Source organism: Gossypium hirsutum, chromosome A05, assembly GCF_007990345.1.
Source record: "Gossypium hirsutum isolate 1008001.06 chromosome A05, Gossypium_hirsutum_v2.1, whole genome shotgun sequence".
Taxonomy (NCBI): Eukaryota; Viridiplantae; Streptophyta; class Magnoliopsida; order Malvales; family Malvaceae; genus Gossypium; species Gossypium hirsutum.
Window position 1 is genome coordinate 5,189,873 of NC_053428.1, and position 20,792 is coordinate 5,210,664.

At 34.8% G+C, this 20,792-nt stretch overlaps 2 protein-coding genes and 1 pseudogene across 4 annotated transcripts; 1 reads left to right on the forward strand and 2 right to left on the reverse strand.

Moving 5' to 3' along the window:
• Positions 1–6,540: 6,540 nt before the first annotated feature.
• Positions 6,541–10,254, forward strand: LOC107958918 (two-component response regulator ORR24). Its single transcript, XM_016894833.2, has 6 exons — positions 6,541–7,179; positions 7,494–7,646; positions 7,853–8,236; positions 8,344–8,420; positions 8,646–9,902; positions 9,989–10,254. The coding sequence occupies exons 1-6, from the start codon at positions 7,032–7,034 to the stop codon at positions 10,061–10,063; spliced, it is 2,094 nt and encodes a 697-aa protein (XP_016750322.1). The 5' UTR covers positions 6,541–7,031; the 3' UTR covers positions 10,064–10,254.
• A 201-nt stretch (positions 10,255–10,455) lies between these two features.
• On the reverse strand, positions 10,456–12,188 carry LOC107958919 (uncharacterized; annotated as a pseudogene).
• Positions 12,189–12,311: 123 nt separating this feature from the next.
• LOC107958921 (lysosomal Pro-X carboxypeptidase) lies at positions 12,312–20,658 on the reverse strand. 3 transcript variants are annotated; one of them, XM_041112965.1, is made up of 10 exons: positions 20,150–20,658; positions 14,705–14,885; positions 14,344–14,477; positions 14,133–14,245; positions 13,672–13,795; positions 13,406–13,561; positions 13,080–13,232; positions 12,876–12,955; positions 12,711–12,716; positions 12,312–12,634 (listed from the first exon to the last, which is right to left on the reverse strand). In XM_041112965.1, exons 1-10 carry the CDS (start codon positions 20,531–20,533, stop codon positions 12,619–12,621), a joined length of 1,347 nt encoding a protein of 448 aa, XP_040968899.1. In that variant the 5' UTR covers positions 20,534–20,658; the 3' UTR covers positions 12,312–12,618. The 3 variants fall into 3 exon arrangements, with proteins under 3 accessions (XP_040968899.1, XP_016750323.1, XP_016750324.1); XM_016894834.2 differs by having other exon boundaries at positions 12,711–12,760; positions 20,150–20,655; XM_016894835.2 differs by lacking the exon at positions 12,711–12,716 and having other exon boundaries at positions 20,150–20,653.
• Positions 20,659–20,792: the final 134 nt, after the last annotated feature.

The window sequence follows — 20,792 nt, forward strand, 5'->3', positions numbered from 1 at the left end:
AGAAATTCACCAAACAAGTTGTTTGAATGTTTAATTACGATTCCATTCTCAAGTCATAAATTTATTTTAAAGATATAACACTTAATATTTTAATTACTGTTTTATAATATTTATCCTATTTTTAAATCTATATATATATAAGTTAAAAGACAAACTGAAGATTAAATTAGCCATATATTTTTAAAAAATTATCGATCAAATAAGTCGATTTTTTAAAATTTAGATAAATATGTTATTTTTAAAGTGTGTGAAAGCATGTTCAGTTGGACGATTTTTCTTTGTAATTATCGGAAAATGCATTTAACTAGACACATTTTCCTTGACATGTCAATAGAAAAGCTTGTTCAACAAGACACACTTTCACACCTCTCTTAAAACGGTCTATTTCAGTTAATTATTATTATTTAATATACTCAACTGATTTAGCGAAAACTGGATTTTGGAATATACCATTCTTTTCAAAGAGACATTGAACTTTTATTAGACGGAGTGAAAATGTAGATTGTGATTAGTAACACATCCAACTATGAATTATGATCTTAATTAATGAGAAAAAAACACTAATATTTTCTATATAAAACTGAAAATTTTAACTGAAAAAAGGTTGTAATCATTAAGATAATTTTATATGATCCACAATTAAGGGGAGAATGGAGTAAAAAAAGTGATAAATTACATGATTCAGATTCAAAGGAGAAAATGGAAATTCTGATAAAATTATAAAGCTTGCGAGGAATTTAATTTCAATAAAAAAGGATAACCAAACTTTTTTATTTGGGATTAATTATGATAGTTTCATGGATCTGTTTAATGTTTCCATGAAGTGCATCACCACTCATGTGGACCAATATTAGTAAGCTTTACTTTTGTTGTTGTATTACTTAAAGTGAATTGAAAAATCAAAATCTCACTCAAATGTTTTTCTTTATTAATTTTATCATTAATCTCACAACCTTCCATCAGTTCATTGAAAAATTTGGAATTATATCCATGTTTGTTGCACATCTATGATAAAAAGATGGCCAGATTGTTCGATGAAATTGAGTCTGCCCTACAGCCCTAGTGTGATTGTTACCCCTCAGATCCCATCATAAATTTTTGGCTACAGCTGGACCAATTTGAATTTGATCAAATTTTTTTACAGTAAAATTATTTGTTGAAACTCGTTTTGATCTGTTACGGTTTTTTGCATTCTTTGAGTTTTTGAATTTTAATTCTTGTTTTTTCATCTGATATTTAAAAAAATAAAATTCAATCAATAACTATTTTAATCAACTTTTGATAAGTGCAAATGCATGATATTTTAATTTTTTTAAAATTAAAATTTAATTAATAATAATTTTTCAAAGAATATGAATAAAGCAAAAACTCGAAACAGGTGACCAAGATTATGTGAAAATTGTTGTGGGCATAGATCAACCCTCTTTGTCGGCCTGCATCACCCGTAGCAGCTCCTCCGGCGGGTGTTGAACCAGCTGTAAACCCATTCCTTGTTCAGTGGCTAGTTTAGCCATGAGGTTTGCCACTATAGTAATTTACTTTTTCCAAAAATATTATATTTAAATAAGAGCGAGCCCAGTAACTAATCATTCACATTCTATAGGCCTATTAAGGGGTAAATATTGGCCATGAGTTTTAAAGCTACTTTATACCCAATACAAAGATTGAACCCTCAACCACTAGTTAAGGTAGGAGAGACTTTTACCGTCTTACTTAACTCCCATGATTAATAGAACGACTAATTTTAGTGATGAATTAAATTATATTAGATTAACATTTGTTTATCTAGAGAATAAGTTGTCCCTTTCTTATTAATTTCCTGTAGCTTGCTTTACATTGGTATAACACCACACTTGAAGTTTTCAATTATCAAATCAAACAGCAATGCTGCGTTCCTAAATTAAAGGCTAATCCAACCACCAAATATATTCAATTAGACTAATTGTATCTCAATCCAAATGAAGCCATGGCAAGGACTAATTTGTGAGTTTGAAAGAAAGACTTGACCCGTAGGCTAATAATAATATTATTATCATTCATATTAAAATAAAGAAAGCCAATCAAAGCTTTGCTGTATTTAGCTGGATGGCAACCAAAGTTGTGAAAGATTTGTCATGGCATTAAAGTATTAATTAATCATTAAGCAACTTGCTTCATCACATTATACATTTCCCCCCTTTGTTGGTGTCTATTATGGATTGTTAATTATTATGACATGACCCTTCTTAATCTTTCATTAGCATTTCTAAGCTATGGTTCCTTTTTACATATGCAATATAATATTATTACTTTGAGGTTAAATTGAGGTTCACATGAATAATAACGTCAATCTCAACATATTTTCATTCGCCACTTGTAAGTTGTTGGCATGTAATTAATGGTTGTTTTAAATCTTTAATTAAGAACACTTTATTATATTAAAATTATTGGACCTAAATAAAGAAGAAAACAACTTTATATTCAATCTAAGATCTAAAATCAGATTTACAATATCCCTCTCTCTATAAATAATAAAACCATTCCAATCTCTAGTTTATAATTCCTTTAATTTCTCTATCTTATATCACTAATTTACTAATTTTATAACTTAGAATTAAGATTTAATTACTATCGCAGATTGAGTTTTAGCTCGATTGGTATTAATATAATTGTCATTGTAGAAAGAAGTGTGTTTGAATGTGCTGAAATGCAGAGGCGTAGCCAGGGGGTTGGCATGGGCCCCGGCCCCTCCTAAAATGAAAAATTATAAAAATTTAATTTAATCCTTTATAAATTATAGAAATATAAACTATAAAAAATTAAAATTTCAACCGACCCACCCTAAAAAAATTTTCTGACTTTACCCTTGCTAAAATGTATTATCCCCTTATCTAAGAGTTGAAGAAGAACTATTGATAATTCAAAACATTATATAAAAATAATAATAAATAGAGACTGACATCAAATCTAATACGGTATATACGTATTGTAATACTATACACATACGAGTAGTGTGGAGACTGAGGGTTCCAAATTCCCAGCAAACTTTAAGTCTCTGATATCCTGCGACCGATGTGTCATTATCAAAAAAGGCTGCAACAAGCATAGCATTTCATTCTGAGGGTGGGTCCCACCTATAGGCGGTTTAAGCCAATAAATTGTAAACGTGAGTGATAGCAGGGCAAGGGAATGGGGGGGCGACCACCCTGTCTTACACAAAAAATAAAGTGTACTTTTTTGTGGTACTTTTGGTTTGAGGGCATGCTGACCTATTCCCCCAAGAACACTAGGGTAGGGTCTCTCTTCTTTTCTTATTGCCTGGGAATTGCCCCAAAATAATTTTGACTAATTTATAATCATAACCATAATTATTTGGTATGGTAACGGTGATAGAAGTAAATCTGTAGTGTATCTTGTCTAAATATCTAAAAGAATTTATTAAATATATTGTTATTGAAAGTAAAAAAATTAAAATAAGATTAAAATGATGATGAGTGTCTTAACTATTTATTTTTTTAAATATATTTTATTTGAAAATTAACTATTTATTTACAAAATAAATTATATTATTATATGAATGTTTTTAGTTTTTACATAAAATTTAATAAAAACTCACACGATAATGTTAGAACGTAACACCATAGTTTTTAAAATTTTAACTTTATAATTTCATCAAAGTTTTCATAGATTATAATAAAAATATTTTTATATGATTTTTTTTTCATGTTGAAAGTATATCACTATTTAATAGTCCTAAAAAAATTAAATAAATGAAAAAATATATATAAGTTTTTAAAATCCACTCGTACAATTGAAATAAATTTCATATTTAAGATGTTAGGTAATAATCTTAAGGATAAAATATATTATAAGTTTATGTACTTTTTAAAAATTAAAAATTTAATTTTTATATTTTTATTTTTAAGAATTTAGTTTATGTAATTTTTATATTTTAAAGTTTAAGTTTTACTATTAATATTATTAATTTTATTGTTAAATTTGTCGTTGTGACTTTTAAAAAATAAACTCACTTGATAATTATGTAATGAAAAAATGACGTTGAAATAAACTTAAATTTAAGGACAAAAATTAACAATATTTAACAGTTGAACCTGAATTTTAAAATCTGAAAAGTTGAGTGACTAAATTCCTAGAAATGATAGCATATTTTTGCATAATCCCTTTTTCTATTTATATAATGTTTATAATTACTCATAAATTATTTTTCTTTTTGTTAAATTTGTTAGTATTACATTTAAAAAAAAAACTCATTTGATAGTAATGTAACTCAAAAAATGACAGCATAGCATAATTGAATTTAACAAAATAATTTTAACAGTAGTAACAAGTAGACCTTAATTTTGAAATATAAGTAGAAGAACTAAATTCATAGAAATAAAAATACAAATATCAAATATCAAAATTTATGAAGAGTAAAAAGATTTATGACATATCTTAACCAGAATATTACATGTTGAATTGATGTAAAAAAAAAAGCAATTCACTTTAGTATATTTATTTGATATTTAGATAATAAACATGAATAATTGTAATTCATTAACTTAGATCAAGAAATTACATTACATAGAAATGGAATTAAAAATATAATAACGAAATAAAAAATTTTGGTCAAATAAATTGATTCTTTTATGGGTAAGATAAGATTTGAAAAGTTTTAGATGGGTATATTATGAAATATTAGAATATTTATTTGATAGTAATATAATTAAAAAATAATATTATAATAAACTTAAATTTAATAATTGAATAAAAATTTTGAAATATGAGTAGAGAGATTGATTTAATAAAAATAAAAATAAAAATATTAAATTTTAAAATTTATAAAGAGTATAAAAATTTATAGCATATCTTAATTAAAACGAATAGTTTTTTCTAAAAAACAAATTACATTATAATAAATTTAATATTTAGAAAACGAAATATTTATTAACTCGGATCCAGAAATTACATTACATAGAAATGGAATTAAAATTATAAAAAGGAATCAAAAGAATTTGGTCAAATAGTTTGATTCTTTTACGGGTAAGAGAAGATTTGAAAAGTTTTAGACGAGTATATTGCAACTTTTTGCTGCGAAAAAAAATAATATTTTGAATTTAATAAAATTAAATAATTTTTTAAATTATAATAAATTTGGGTTAGTATTTGATATGGTGTATTTTCTCTACAATAAATTTAAAAAAATTATCATGTGTTTTTTCTTTAATATTTATATTTTTAATATTTTATTACATCATTAATATTTGTCAATTTCTTGACTCAGCTTGTGAAATCGAAAAATTATATTAATAGTGTACAAAATGTTATTCAAACAAAGTAATGCATTTGGGTGTATATTACTCGAACTAAAATACAAGTTCAAGCAGCAATTCTAATTACGTACAACATTTCTTGTGATAGTTGAAGACTCAATTTAATTTATTTAATTTTATTATTTTTAATTATATAAACCTGTTTTTTTATAATTTGTAATTCTATTAGTTACCAACAGTTTTTCTTTAAAAATAGATTGCCTTTCATCAGCTTCTTAATTTGTTTATGTTTAAGACCTATGTTGTTTTAAGTTTCATATGTTTTTTTTGTCTGTTTTCCATTGTTTAATAAGTTTTTATTTTTAGAAGTATTTATCTACTCTTATAGTATGTTTTTTTAGTATTACTTATACATGCAATATTACTTTTGCAAGTGATTTTAGAGGTAATTTTGCCATCGTCTTCTTAAAGTTGGTGGATATTTGGTTTTTTTTGTTGATTTTTACTTGTCGCTTTGAAATATATGGGGCTGATTTCTTTATTGTATTAAGTACTTACAGTCACTCTAAATATATTGTGCTTTAGTTGTGACAGAGCCGATGAGTGTTGGTTGTAATTTTTTCCTTAATTGTATAGTCCAATCCATAAAATGAATTAATAAATTTTCTTTAAAAAATTAAATTGTAGGGTGAAATATCATATTGGAAAACAATATAAAAAATTAAAAATTGTTGCAATTACGGAAATGCAATTACTTGATTAATAATTACACGTGATAAATTTATCAATTAAGCAGCTTGAATTTAAACAAGGTAATTCTCAGAATTGTGAAAAGAAATTGATGTGGGAGGCTATAATTAGCTTCCCAGAATAATGGTAATTAGCAATAAACATCAAATTAGTTACCATAATTGGTTTAGCTTTTAGCGCTAATCTTTTATAATAAAAGCATTTAAGTAATTTAAATTTTAAAATTCGAAATATTTAATGTAAAGGCAGCGATGTTAATACACACTTAAAAACTATATAATAAGGAAAGCGTGCCTTTAAAAGAAGTTTATATTAATTGAAAAATATTTATAAAACCGTTAAACTTGTATAGGATTAACCCAAGCCGACGGTCAAGATTATATAATTGATGGAGTAATGCGGCAGAGATAGTAAGGTCCATTTATAGTAGCTTAGTAACGTTTCTACAGAATCATTAGCGGGTGAAAATACAGTAGAGAAATAATAAAGAATATGTAAATGTCGCAAAAAAAAAAAAGAATGGAAGGTTTTGAAGAAAAAAAATATATATAAACAAGCTCAATTACCAAAATAATTCCTCAAAAAAGAATAAATAAAATAAAGAAAAGATGCTCTGTTCTGTTGACATGAAAAAGCTGAAGACAAATACAGAGTAGAAAGAGGGAGAGAAAAAAAACCTGAGACAGAGAAAGAGCGGAGAATTGCTTTGCATCCAAAAGTTCAAAGGAGGAAAATAAAAATAAAAATAAAAAGAAAGATTTCTGTTGTTTCTGGGAGTTGAGGCATTTTGGCCATCAACATCATCATTGTCTCTTTGTACAGCTTTTACTTGCAAAGCTTTTCTTTCTCCCACAGTTTTATCTTCCAATTCACTCCCACTTTCAATTCTTGTCTTTCTACTATCTGGGATTTATTTTATAAGTTTAAAAAAGGCAGTGGATAAACTTGAAAAGATTGAAACTTTGGGTTTCTGATCTCTGTTGTTGCTTTGTTTTCTCATCTGGTTGTTTGGATTGTTTATTTTTATCGATGACTATGGAGGAGAAACTGGGTGGTTCCAATGGTGAAGATGGTGGCAGGGGCAGGTTTCCAATTGGTATGCGTGTTTTAGCAGTTGATGATGATCCTATTTGTCTCAAAGTTTTGGAAAATCTCCTTCGTAAATGCCAATATCATGGTTAGTGGTACTTTATCTTTTGAATTCTGCTGAAAATTTTCTTCCAACTTGAAATTTGCTTCTAGATTCTGCTGACAAGTTACGTGTTTACTGTTCTGTTTATTCTCAATCCTTAATTCAAAATTTCATTCATTGTTCTAAAAATGTTAAATAAGTATTCTTAATGTGTTTCTGTCAGGAAGATCTGTGTGTTGTGCTTAGCATGCGTTTAGAATTAGGTCTTTGTAATTGTAGTATGCAAGGTTTGACTTTTAACAATGTTGAGACAGTGGGCTTCTGTTTGACATATCATATATGCTTTCTTTTTCCTGCAGTTACCACAACCAATCAGGCAATCACGGCCCTCAAAATGTTGAGGGAAAACAGGAACAGATATGACTTGGTTATTAGTGATGTTAATATGCCAGATATGGATGGCTTTAAGCTTCTTGAACTTGTGGGGCTTGAAATGGACCTACCTGTAATTAGTAAGCATTAACCCTTTTTTCCATTTTATTGCCTGAATTTTACTTTTTTTTCCTTTTCCCCTTTTGTCTTTTGATTTCTTTGTGAAATGAATGAAAATTTCTATTTTTTTGGGTGAAGCTCGTTCCCCATAATTTTCTGGATCTAAATTTGATTAATAGAGCAGAAAGTGACGATATTGTCTTTTTTTTTCATGATGAAATTTCAGTGTTGTCAGCTCATAGTGATACCAAGCTTGTAATGAAGGGGATTACTCATGGTGCTTGTGACTACTTATTGAAGCCGGTTCGCATTGAGGAGCTAAAAAACATATGGCAACACGTCGTGAGAAAAAAGAAACCTGACTCTAAGGATCAAATTAATGCATCAAATCAAGATAAATCTCGGGGAGGAACCGGAGAAACTGGTCCAACATCTAGCAGTTCTGACCAAAAGGTCAGTAAGAAGAGGAAGGACCAAAGTGAAGATGAGGATGAAGAGGGTGACGATAATGGACATGAGGACCCTTCAACCCAAAAGAAGCCTCGAGTTGTTTGGTCTGTAGAGCTGCATAGGAAGTTTGTTTCAGCTGTCAACCAATTGGGTCTTGAGAGTGAGTTTTATGCTGTTGAGATTAATGTCTCTTATTATGATCTAGTGATTCTCATGCAACTTGCATTTTAGTTCTAACCTTTTTGTTTCCTCTTTGTTTAAATGCAGAGGCTGTTCCGAAGAAAATTCTTGACCTCATGAATGTCGAAGGCCTTACAAGGGAAAATGTAGCAAGCCATCTACAGGTAACCTCCTTAAGAATGTTGAGGGCCCACAAGGGAAAATTTAACAAGCGATCTGCTAGTTTCATGTTACAATTAGCACATCGTTAATGAAGTTTTACAACTTCAATTCAAGCTTTTGTAAGAGTTAGGCTGGGCCGTAGGCATGGGAGAAGTGCATATACTTGAATTATGAGCTTTTATAAAAGTGTGCAGTATTTAAGCTTACTATCTTATGCTGTCTTGCAGAAATATAGGCTTTACCTAAAAAGACTCAGCAGTGTTGCAACTCAACAAGCTAACATGGTTGCTGCATTAGGAAGTAAAGATCCGTCTTACTTGCGCATGGGTTCACTGGACGGCTTTGGAGATTTTCGCACATTGACTGGACCTGGAAGGATTTCAAGTGCCTCTCTGTCATCTTATCAGCCAGGTGGATTGTTTGGGAGACTGAACTCCTCTGCTGCTTTAAGCCTACGTGGGATTTCTTCTGGTGTGATTCAGTCGGGACATTCTCAAACATTGAGCAATCCGATCAATGGTTTTGGAAAGATCCAGCCAGCCGTGGTACCTGCAAACCAGAATCAAAATGGAACTTTGTTTCAAGGGATCCCAACATCAATCAATCAACTGTCGCAGAACAAGCCCACCAACCACTTTGGAGAATTTAATCGCGGTAATGATCCAAATGCTTTTGGTGTTGCTACGAACTTCCAAGATGCGAGAGTCACGGTTGGTGGCTCAAGTAATACTCTACCTGTTTCCTCGGGCAACCCTTTGTTGTTACAGTCAAACACACAACAGACACAACATAGTGGTGCATTTGGAAATCAATCATCATCCCTTGGTGTGACATCACTGAATCAGGAACCATTTGACATGAACGTTCGTGGTTCTTCTAATTTTCTTGATCATGGTAGATGCAGCGAAAATTGGCAAAGCGCTGTTCAATTATCCAGTTTTCCTTCAAATGCATTGTCAACAAGTGAAGCTTTCAGTCATGAGCAATTGCCGAATAATAATTTGCAAGAAAGTATTTCTTGGACGAGCTCTCACCTTAGTAGCAGCCCTCTTGATCTTTCTTCTTCCATGGCAAATCCAGCAAATTTGGAGGACTCTAGAGGAAACATCTCCCAAGTCAGTCTAAATAATAATGTCATTCAGAATATTGATTACACAACAAAGCAACAATGGGGAGATAGCAGACATGATTACAACGGCAATATGAATAATTCATTCAGCCGAGGAGACTCCCTGGTCCCTGCAAGTGGACCTATGATGGACCAAAGCAATCTCATCAGTGATAAAATGAATGATGTTTCTTTGTTCAGCCAATTTAGTGGTGACAGTACTTATGTTGTTCCACACCTTGATGGTGAGAAATCAGCTTTCGACACAAAACCAAGATCCAATGAGGACTTCCTATTTGAGACAAAGCCACAAAACGGCTTCAATCAAAATAGTTTTGAACCTTTGGAGAATATAATGATGTCCATGATCAAATCGGTATGAAAAGAAAACTTCCATTGTTGCTCTTAATTTTGAACCCTTGTGAGCATAGTGGCTTAAAATGACTAAACTTTTTTATGCAGGATCAAAATAATGAGACCCCATTGATGGATGGGGAATTCGGATTCGACGCGTACTCTCTTGGATCTTGTATATGAGATGGTTGATGCTGATTCTGAGATAAAAGACAATACAAAGGCATAAGTCTACTCTTTTTATGGGAATCTCTGTTGCTTCATTTAATATATTGAAATTGATGGCAACATCCTCCTTTTTACAATTTCTTTCTTTCATGTCCTTTCGAACACATTGATTGAATTGTAGTTTGAGAAATTTATAGTTTCTCCTAGTTTTAGTTTCATTTGTATTTTGTTTTTCCTAGTTTCATTGAAGGTAACACAAGAACTTGGAGTTTCAGTATTTCCACAGCTGAAAACATAGCTTTTAGATGGAACATGAAAAGCCCTTCATGTGTGCATAACAACAGTGACTGAATATAGTTCTGAATTCGCAATTGCTGTGTGGCTGATGGGTTTTTTTTTCTTCTTAATTTCAAGGTTAATTGAAATAGCCTTCTTTCTGGTATTGGAAGTTCATAGTCCTAACAATGAATAAATAAATGATCAAGGTGATATGCTTCAAGTAGTAGACTATGTGATATTTGACTGAATTAAACAGAGAGTTGTTCTTATTCTCCTTCCCAACCCATTTCCCTAGCTCTATGTTCCCATGTTGTAGTGAGTTTCCTCTCTTTGATCAGCAAAGCCTCAGCCTTTTCTCTAGCCCCCTCACAGGTTTCCGTGGCAGCAATACATTTTTCAGCTTCTCTTTGGTACTGGGAAGCCACCCTTTTCGCTTCACCAAAGGTGATGTTCATATGGCGAGCATGCTCTTCAGCAACAGCCTCTTGCAACTTCAATTCCTCTGTCAGAAGGTCTATAAATTGCTTCTCCATCTCTTGCTTCAGATCAGGGTCATTGCGTCCACAATCTGTGTCATCACGCTAACATGATATTGGATGAATTTTTAAAGAAATATAACCAATTTGAGTTTATCTAAAAAAGGAAAAAAAATCTCCAACCTGTATCTGAGAGATTGGCCAACCCTGTTAAAATAATAACAGTTAGAAATATATGAACTCAAATTTAGTTTTTACTTAATTCAAATGTATGCAGGATAATGACCAAGGAAATATGCACCACAATAATTAGCAGCAAATTGAAGGACCATGGATTTCCAGAATCAAATGTCAAACAAACATGAATTTTATGCAAAATTAGCAGCAAAAAACAGATCAAGATCTCAAATGTCTTAAATGGATATTCCTTAACTACACTCCAATGAACAAACAACCAATCAGAATCAAAATTTGAGAACAACTCAGAGTTACAAAGGAAATTAAAAAAAAAACATGAAATTTGAATAATAGTAATAAAATGGCGTAAAGAGGGAGGGAGTAAGTACAAGGGGCAATCTTGACAAGGGAAAGAGGTTGGGGGCAATCACAGATGCAAGGAGGGCAAGAGAATTTGGAATCAGCAAATCTGAGAGTTCTCTTGAATCTCCAATAAAGAGCAGGTCCACACACTCCCAATGCTGAAACTAGTGCAATATCACTAAACACGACCTTAAACATGTTCCTGATCGGCGTAACATGTTTCTTTCTTGTCTCTCTTTTTACTTGTTGATTCTCTCACTGTCAGTGTTCTATGGAAACCAGGGATTCATTGATTGATGGCTCAGCGAATATATGAATCTACTGCTTCAAGCTTCACCTATCTTTTCAATGTTTGCTGCATCTCATGTTTGGTTCTTGACTTCTTTCATTGCATCTCAGTTTTTCCCCCCAAATCTAAAAGGCTTGGATTAGATACGAAGGAAAGCTCTCCAGGCCCAACCTAATCCAAGTTGGCGTTGGGCTTGGTTTATTCATTTTATTTGGGATAACTCAACATTTAGTCCCTGAACTTGGTAATGTTTCCTAATTTGGTCACTGAATCTTTTTTGGTCCACAACTTGACAATCTTTCTCAAATTTGATCCCTATGATGATTTGGAATTTTGAGATCATCCCACATCATCACCTAAATTTTTTTTAGAAAAGAATTATATTTTTATATGATGATATGGTACAGTATACATGGACCAAATTTTGGAAAACTTGCCAAGTTCCAAGACTAATGTGAGAGAAATTGTCAAGTTTCATGACTAGCGTGGAGAAAAAAAAGTTCAAGGACTAAGTTGAGAAAAGTTTCCAAGTTCTGGGACTAAGTGATGCTTTATCCCATTTTTGTGTTATAAATAGAAGAAGCAAAAGCCTGGATTAATCTGGACCACTAATCTTGTTGGTAAAATGTTAAAGCTTCATGTTAGCCTTGGACGATAAATATTCATTCATGCCAGCACATTTATGAAATGTAAATTATGTAATAGTATTTTAAGACAGTGGACATAGTTTGTCATACAAGTAATGAAAATGGTACATTCCTGTATCAGCCTAAACAATTAGATTAGAGGATTTCTGCAAATTTGAGTTTCAAAACATTCATTCAATCCAAATAATCTAGTTTTGCCAACACAGCTTCTGTCAGTCCTTAATTTAAGCATGTCTGAGATCCACATAGTACTCATCTAACCATCTTTGGATGATTTCAACTTCTTGCCGCCTTTGTTGTATAAGCCAGTCCGGATCGTCTTTTGTGGCGGCTCGGAAATCAACATGGTGAGCTCCTAATACATACCAATGAGAGAACTTGTTTAAGTTGATGACAACTAAACAAAAATGCTTAATCATAAATTTACATACCTTTTTCTGTGACAAGAGCAATGATAGTGGCGGATATATTTCTCAGCACACTGTATATATTTCATACCATAAACCAGTTTCATTGTGATTGAAATTGATTATAATTTTGGCTCATGTTAATTCTAATCTAAGAAGCTAACCAGCATACTGTTTCTAACATCTTACCCTCCTCTGCTCCATGGATCCTGCATTCCATTGGAAAATATGATGTTGCTACCGAATCTCTTCAATACTTTCTCGATTCTCTGCATACGAAAGAGACATTAATAGTTCAAATCGAGTATGGGACCGCCATATTTCTCGAAAACGGTACATCTATATAGAAAGAACCAACAAGGAGAAGCGATGAAGAAACAAAAATTAACTCACTTCGCCACCGAATTCAGTTGTGATCCAGTGTGGCCGAGGCAAAACCCCGTATTTCATTCGGCATTGTTCTGCAAACCTTTTATAATCAAAGCCAGATGGAGGAAACATGCTCTCATTAGAACAAGTCATTGGCATAACCATCTCCGTGCATGTCTGCATAATCATTTAGAGAATTACTTTCCGAACACTACGATGCATTAGGGGAGTAATCAAACTCTACTTTTAGCTTTTTATATTATTCCAGTCAACATTCGATCAAATGATACCGATTATCGTTCATCAGTTTGCTCCAGCATGTATATACACTGATATGATAGCAAGTTTACCTGCCAGTGCCAACCATGAAGACCATGCGGATCAACTTCATATTCTACCTCGAAGCAATTTTCCGTCTGAGAATAGTTGTAATATAAGCTTGCTGCTGCAAAAGCACGACTAAGCTTCGTTTCCCCCGATGGAGATTTATCAATTATCTTGCACATCTACGTGTAAAAGGATGGTTTAAGTGTCGAAAAATGAAATCAATAAGAGGATCTTCGAAAATGTTAAAATTTAGAGCTTGATGCAAAACAGCTTTATTTACACGTCTTACCTGCTGCACAGGATAAGCAGGTAATGGCTTTAGGAAATTTGCCTCAGTTGGATAGTTAACCATGGCTGTATAAACAAAAGCAGTCCATAGCCACTCTAGAACAGAAGCTGTTGAATGAAGGCTCCTGAAATTTGAACAAATAAATATGATTAATTATAAGGAAAAGAAAAAAAAAAGTAAAACATGCACGGTAAAAATCGGTTCATAACATTAGAAATGCTAAATTTCTTGTGTGATTGCTGGTTATCAGCTTGGATGAAGGTAGAAAGATTTTTACGGAAAAACTAAATAAACAATTGCTTAAATGAAAGTTGATGTAACAAGATTCCCAGAATTCTAGGAAAAGACTTTGAGAATGTTTACAACACGAAAATAGTGCCTCATGCATAAATAAGCAGCTTGCACAACAATCTAACTCAGCAGACAAGTTTACTTAATATACTTCCATTTCCATGACTCACTTGCAGGTCCTGAAAGCTTTGCTTAGTTCAGCCAAGGCTTGTTTCCGAGTTGAAATTGCCACCAGTTCTGCCCAGCTCCCCTTTATCACTTCATAGCAATTCTGGCTTACATCCTGAATCCCCCATTTTAGTTTTAGTTGTAAAGGAGAACTCAGAGATATATACAGTTTAAGCACAAATTCATCCATATGTGAGAACTAAAAAATGGAACCTTGAAATCCAGGGAGACAGCATCGTAGAAGCTTGACCATGGGATTATCTTATCGAACTGTAATATAGGGGCTGAAGAAGCCAATGCACCAATTGCTATATGAGGGTATTTAAGTCTAAACCATGCTGCCAACACTGTGAGAAAGAGAATGTTTTTCATAATCATAACAAAATGGCAGTTTTCTTTAATGAAATATTTCCATGAAAATTCTTTAATATCATCAGAAAGTTCCATTCAACTAGCAGAAAAGGATGTTCTAGCTAATTATTAGTACCAGTATTGTCATATTAATCCATAAATCAGATCATTAACTTCTTGAAAAAACACTAAGAAAATGGAGGGCCATATGGTTTGAACTTACATCCTCCATAAGATCCACCGAAGACCACCACTGGGGATGCTTCAGATGACAGGTTCTGCTTCAAGCTTCTTATCAGAACTGCTAAATCAGCCAAGGCTTGCTGTGAATTTAAGTACCCCAGGGTCTTTGCTGACTGGTATGAGTCTTTCCCAAATGGCATTGACTCCCCACAAAATCTATGCTGAAAAGTTCCCAATAGAAACAAACCCATTAACATTGATTACAAAAAGAAAAAAAAGAAAAATCATGTTTTGGAAAAAGATTTGGGTTTTAGGATGTGCTCTCAGTCTTAGAAAACACCCACAGAGTTAAAACAGAGCAATGTATTTTCTGTGTTATTACAAAAACCAAGAAACTATTTTTGAGTAATGTGAGCTATTCCTCGACTAAAACTTCTTTTTGTTACAACTGTTGGTGCAAGAGGCAGCAGCAAGCTGTTTCTAGTCTTGCTTGAGTAGTAAGGCTCGAGGCTTGGTGAAGAAGCAAACTCGGAAGCAGGAAAAACAGAAAGATGAAGCTAGCAAGTGAAAACAGAAAAGAGAGAAAAGAGATTGAATGAAAATGAGCTGATATTTTTCATTAACACATGAACAAGGCATTAAGCCATTACATATATCAGTCAATAAGTAAAACAAACAAGTAATCACCTACTAACATACCTAACACCACTAAAATGCCTAGTAACTTGGTAAACTTGATTGAAAAACAAAAAAGCTTCTACCTAAGCTTGTCATTCAGCACCTAATTACATCAAAATGCAGCTACCAACTAAGTTTGATCCTAACTAAATACAAAACATTCAATTAAGGAAACCAAATGAATAGCTTCAGCTTGCTGCATCAATTTGCTGCTGAAGCACGTTCCTTGCATGGCCACCTTTGCTGCTATATGGGAGCTGACTTCAACACTCCTCCTCAGCTTCTATGCAGCAGACTCCTAGCTTCCTCTTCAGGCTTAGATATCTTGATACACCAAGAGGCTTTGTGAAGATATCGGCAATCTGATTTTCAGAACTGCAATGGATTAGCTCAATTTCTCGAGCTTGTTCCATTTCTCTTATCACATGGAGTTTGATGTTGAAATGTTTTGTCCTGCCATGAAAGACAGGATTTTTAGCAATAGCAACTGCTGACTTGTTGTCACAATGTATCACAGTTGCTTCATTCTGCTGTAGATTCAAGTCACTCAAAATTTTTCTCAGCCACATGGCTTGATTAACAGCATTGGCAGCTGCTACATACTCTGCTTCTGCTGTCGATTGAGCCACCATTGTTTGTTTTCTTGAGCTCCAACAAATCATAGCTGAGCCAAGTGTAAAAGCATAGCCAGAAGTGCTCTTCATGTCATCCTTTGAACCAGCCCAATCGCTATCAGTGTAGCCAATCAGTTTCAACTCTTCAGCCCTTCTAAACTGTATTCCATGGTTTAAGGTACCTTTAATGTATCTTAGCACCCTTTTCCCAGCCTTGTAATGTTGCTGGTTACAGCAGTGCATGAACCTTGATAGCATGCTTACAGCAAACAAAATGTCAGGTCTTGTTGCTGTCAAATACAATAAACACCCAACAAGGCTTCTGTAATCTGTTTCACAGACAGATTCATGTTCCTCCTGGCTTGATAGCTTTATGCCAATAGCCATTGGTGTGCTCACTGGTTTACAATTCTCCATTGAGAATTTAGCCAGCACTTTCAAGGCAAATGTCTTTTGTTTCAAGAAGATTCCTCCTTCTATTTGATTGACTTCCATTCCTAGGAAGTATGTCATCAATCCCAGGTCTGACATCTCAAACATTTTCTTCATTCTTGCTTTGAAATCAACCATCATAAGCTTGTCTCCTCCAGTCACGAGAAGATCATCAACATATAGTGACACAATAAGCTGTGTTTCAGCTCCATTCTTCTTAACATAGAGTGTTGGCTCACTAGCACTCCTTTCAAATCCCAAACTGACCAAATATGAGTCAATCCGAGCATACCAGGCTCGAGGGGCCTGTTTTAGGCCATACAAGGCCTTTCTTAGCCTATACACCAATTGTTCCTTACCAGGCACTATAAAACCTGGGGGTTGCTCGATGTATATCTCTTCTTCTAGAAATCCATTGAGGAATGCAGACTTGACATCCATTTGGTGGATTGTCCACTGGTTCTGAGCAGCAACTGCAATCAGCAATCTGATTGTATCGAGTCTGGCTACTGGAGCAAATGTTTCCATGTAGTCCAGACCACACCTTTGACTGAAGCCCTTTACAACTAGCCTGGCCTTTAGCTTGTTTAAGCTTCCATCTGCATTGTGCTTCACTCGATAGACCCATTTTACACCGATAGTCTTTCTGTTGGCAGGCTTTTCAACCAACTCCCATGTCTGATTCTTTACAATCATGTTGATTTCATCAACCATAGCTTGTTTCCAACCTTCATCTGCCTCAGCCTCTTCAAAACTGCTAGGTTCTGCTAATGCAACCTGTGCCCTTTCATAAATATCTTCTAGGGGCCTTGTGCCTCTCACAGGCACATCATCAACATCCATTTCAGGTTCTAGCTGCTCAAGTTCAGCTTGATTAGGCACTAGGTCTTCTGAAATTGCTTCTGGCTCATTTTTCTCCCAATTCCAGCAGGCTTTTTCATCAAAGATGACATCTCTGCTCACTTGGACTTTGTTTGTCAAGGGATCCAAAACCCTGTAGCCCTTTTTGACTGAGCTGTAGCCTACTAGAACACCTGGTTGAGCCCTTTTAGAGAGCTTATCTCTCTTTGCTGCTGGTATTTGTGCATAACACAGGCAACCAAACACCTTCAGGTGTGCCAAGGAAGGCTTGAAACCAAACCAAGCCTCGAAAGGTGTCTCGGATGCAAGAGCTTTAGTGGGAAGCCTGTTCTGAAGGTAAACAGCAGTGTTTACTGCCTCAGCCCACATGGTTTTGGGCAGTTTCTTCTCAAACAGCAGACATCTGGCCATATCCATCAGACTTCTATTTTTTCTTTCAGCTACCCCATTCTGCTGAGGTGTGTAGACATTTGTAAGCTGATGTTTGATACCAGCATCATTGCAAATGGCTTGAAACTGAGCTGAAGTGTACTCAGTGCCATTGTCTGTCCTTATCGATTTCAGCTTGCAACCTATTTCTGTTTCTACAGCATTTTTAAACTTCACAAACACTTGAGCTACCTCAGACTTGTGTTTTAAAAAGAAAATCCAGCAAAACCTTGTAAGATCATCAATGAAGAGGATGAAATACCTGTTTTTGCTGAGTGATTCAGTCCTCATCGGGCCACATACATCAGAGTGCACCAGCTGCAGTCTTTCAGTAGCTCTCCAAGCTGAATTTGTAGGAAATGGCAGTCTTGCCTGTTTCCCCATTTGGCAGACTTCACACACATCATCATGCTCCGCTGAGCTGGTGAAGTTCTCTGCCATGCCCTCTTTGGCCAATCGAGCCATTGATCTGAAGTTGGCATGTCCAAGCCTTTGATGCCAAAGCTTGGAGTCTTCAACAGAGGCTGTGTATGCTGAGTTTGAGTCATTTGCCCAGTGAACCTCAAAGCATTTATCAGTCATTGTGACTGTCATAAGGCTTGATCCACTTGGATCAGTAATATGGCATTGTTTATCCTTGAACACAACAGAATAACCTTTCTCGAGCAGTTGAGCTATGCTGAGAAGGTTTCTGTCAATCTGTGGTACCAACAGCACATTTGGAATGATCTTGTTGCCTGTGGGAGTAGATATCAGCACTTCTCCTCTTCCTTCAGCCCTTATAAACTGACCATTTCCAACCTTGACCTTGGTTTTATAACTTCTGTCCAAGGTTTTAAACAAGGAGGCATCTGGTGACATGTGGTTAGTGCAACCACTGTCCAGCAGCCAGCCTTTGGAGCATTTCTTCTCTGAAGCTACACAGGAGACAGCAAAGACCTGTTCTTCTTGGTCACTACTGTCCTCAGCTACTCGAGCTTCAACCTTTGACTGCTGAAATTGATTCTGCCTTGGCTTACTTCTGTTTTTGCAGACCCTTTCAACATGGCCCTTCTTCTTGCAGTGTTGGCATACTGCATCTGGCCTAAACCAGCATCTGTCTTCTGGATGGCCAGGCTTCTTGCAATATCTGCAGGGCTGGTCATTGCTCCTTGCAGCATCAGGCTTAGGCCTGTTTTTCCAAGGCCTTTTGCCTCTTTGAGCATTAGTGCTCGAGGTTTCTCTGGCCTTGGCTTGAAATGCACCTTCTTGGTGATCTTCAGCTCTGCTAGCTCTTCTTTGTTCCTGAGCATAAAAGGTATTGATTAGCTCAGTCAAAGAGATGCTAGCAAGATCTCTTGAGTCCTCTAGAGAGGATATCTTGGCCTCATATCTCTCAGGCAAAGTGGAGAGGACTTTCTCCACAATTCTTGCCTCATCAAAGTGCTCACCTAGGAGCCTTATGCTGTTAACCACTGCCATAATTCTATCTGAGTACTGCTTCACTGTTTCTTCTTCCTTCATCTTCAAATTCTCGAAATCCCTTCTCAAGTTTAGCAGCTGCTGTTGCCTTGTTCTCTCAGTGCCTTGAAACTCCTCCTTAAGTTTATCCCAGGCCTGTTTTGGAGTCTCACAGGCCATGATTCTGGTGAAGATGACATCTGACACACAGTTCTGGATGCAGGACATGGCTTTGTGCCTTTTGGTCCTCTCATCAGCATGTTGCCTAATCTGAGCTACTGTGGGATTAGCCCTCAGTGGTGCTGGCTCAGTATCTGTGTTGACAACTTCCCACAGATCAAAAGCCTGTAGGTAAGTCTTCATCTTGACCAGCCATATATGAAAGCCTTCTCCATTGAAGACTGGTGGGGCTGCTAGTGAAAATCCTGAAGAAGCCATCAAGATCTTTGTTTTGAAGCAACAGGTCCACTAAGACAAGAGCTCTCGATACCAATTGTTGGTGCAAGAGGCAGCAGCAAGCTGTTTCTAGTCTTGCTTGAGTAGTAAGGCTCGAGGCTTGGTGAAGAAGCAAACTCGGAAGAAGGAAAAACAGAAAGATGAAGCTAGCAAGTGAAAACAGAAAAGAGAGAAAAGAGATTGAATGAAAATGAGCTGATATTTTTCATTAACACATGAACAAGGCATTAAGCCATTACATATATCAGTCAATAAGTAAAACAAACAAGTAATCACCTACTAACATACCTAACACCACTAAAATGCCTAGTAACTTGGTAAACTTGATTGAAAAACAAAAAAGCTTCTACCTAAGCTTGTCATTCAGCACCTAATTACATCAAAATGCAGCTACCAACTAAGTTTGATCCTAACTAAATACAAAACATTCAATTAAGGAAACCAAATGAATAGCTTCAGCTTGCTGCATCAATTTGCTGCTGAAGCACGTTCCTTGCATGGCCACCTTTGCTGCTATATGGGAGCTGACTTCAACAACAACTCAGATAAAAAAATCCTGAGAAAGTGAACATTACCTCAATGAAGAGAAGGAGAGCTCTGAACTTGGGAGCAATGTCAAGCATGAACCCTGTGTTAGCAGCAAACCACTCAATATCTCCTTCATTCCCGGTGTAGACAAAGATAGGAGAGCCTTTGTGCCAGTATTGAGTGTTAATTAGGTACTTTTGGTAGAATATTTTAGAGCTCTTGGGGTGGAAACTGAAATGGTCTAAAGTCTGAGGGAAATAACGAGTCTTAAATGGAAGCTTTGGTTTTCGAGTCTTGGCATGTTTGATTAAAGATTGATAGGCAGGTCGAGGGAAAAATGTTTGCAATGAAAAATGCCCTGCTGCTGCTGCTGTTAGTGTTACACAAAATGTGATGATGAATAGAAAGAAAATAGATAGGGAAGGAGCCATTGGTGGTTCTACTGGGATTGCTGCTTTTCTGGAATTCAGCAGCTTCACTCTTTTTATAAGTTAGAACAGTGGGGGAAAACTAAAAGGAAAAGTTGATGATTCTATATGTACATGGATGATGGTTATGGCATATCTGACATGGAGCATGATGAACCATGAAGTAGGCTAAACATTTTTATTTGAGTTAAACAATAATTTGTCACCTACCTGTCAACTGCCAGCTAAGGCAAACAAACAATAGCAGATTAGCAGCAGGTTA

Bases quoted from the DNA above. Each gene is read 5' to 3' on its own strand.
- LOC107958918 (XM_016894833.2), top strand. From the start codon at position 7,032: ATGACTATGGAGGAGAAACTGGGTGGTTCCAATGGTGAAGATGGTGGC. The intron at 7,647-7,852 runs GTAAGCATTAAC...ATGAAATTTCAG, and splicing joins AATGGACCTACCTGTAATTA to TGTTGTCAGCTCATAGTGAT. The intron at 9,903-9,988 runs GTATGAAAAGAA...TTTTTTATGCAG, and splicing joins TGATGTCCATGATCAAATCG to GATCAAAATAATGAGACCCC.
- LOC107958921 (XM_016894834.2), bottom strand. From the start codon at position 20,533: ATGGCTCCTTCCCTATCTATTTTCTTTCTATTCATCATCACATTTTGT. The intron at 14,246-14,343 runs GTTCCATTTTTT...TGGGGGATTCAG, and splicing joins CTGTCTCCCTGGATTTCAAG to GATGTAAGCCAGAATTGCTA. The intron at 12,761-12,875 runs GTAAGATGTTAG...AAATATATACAG, and splicing joins GATCCATGGAGCAGAGGAGG to TGTGCTGAGAAATATATCCG.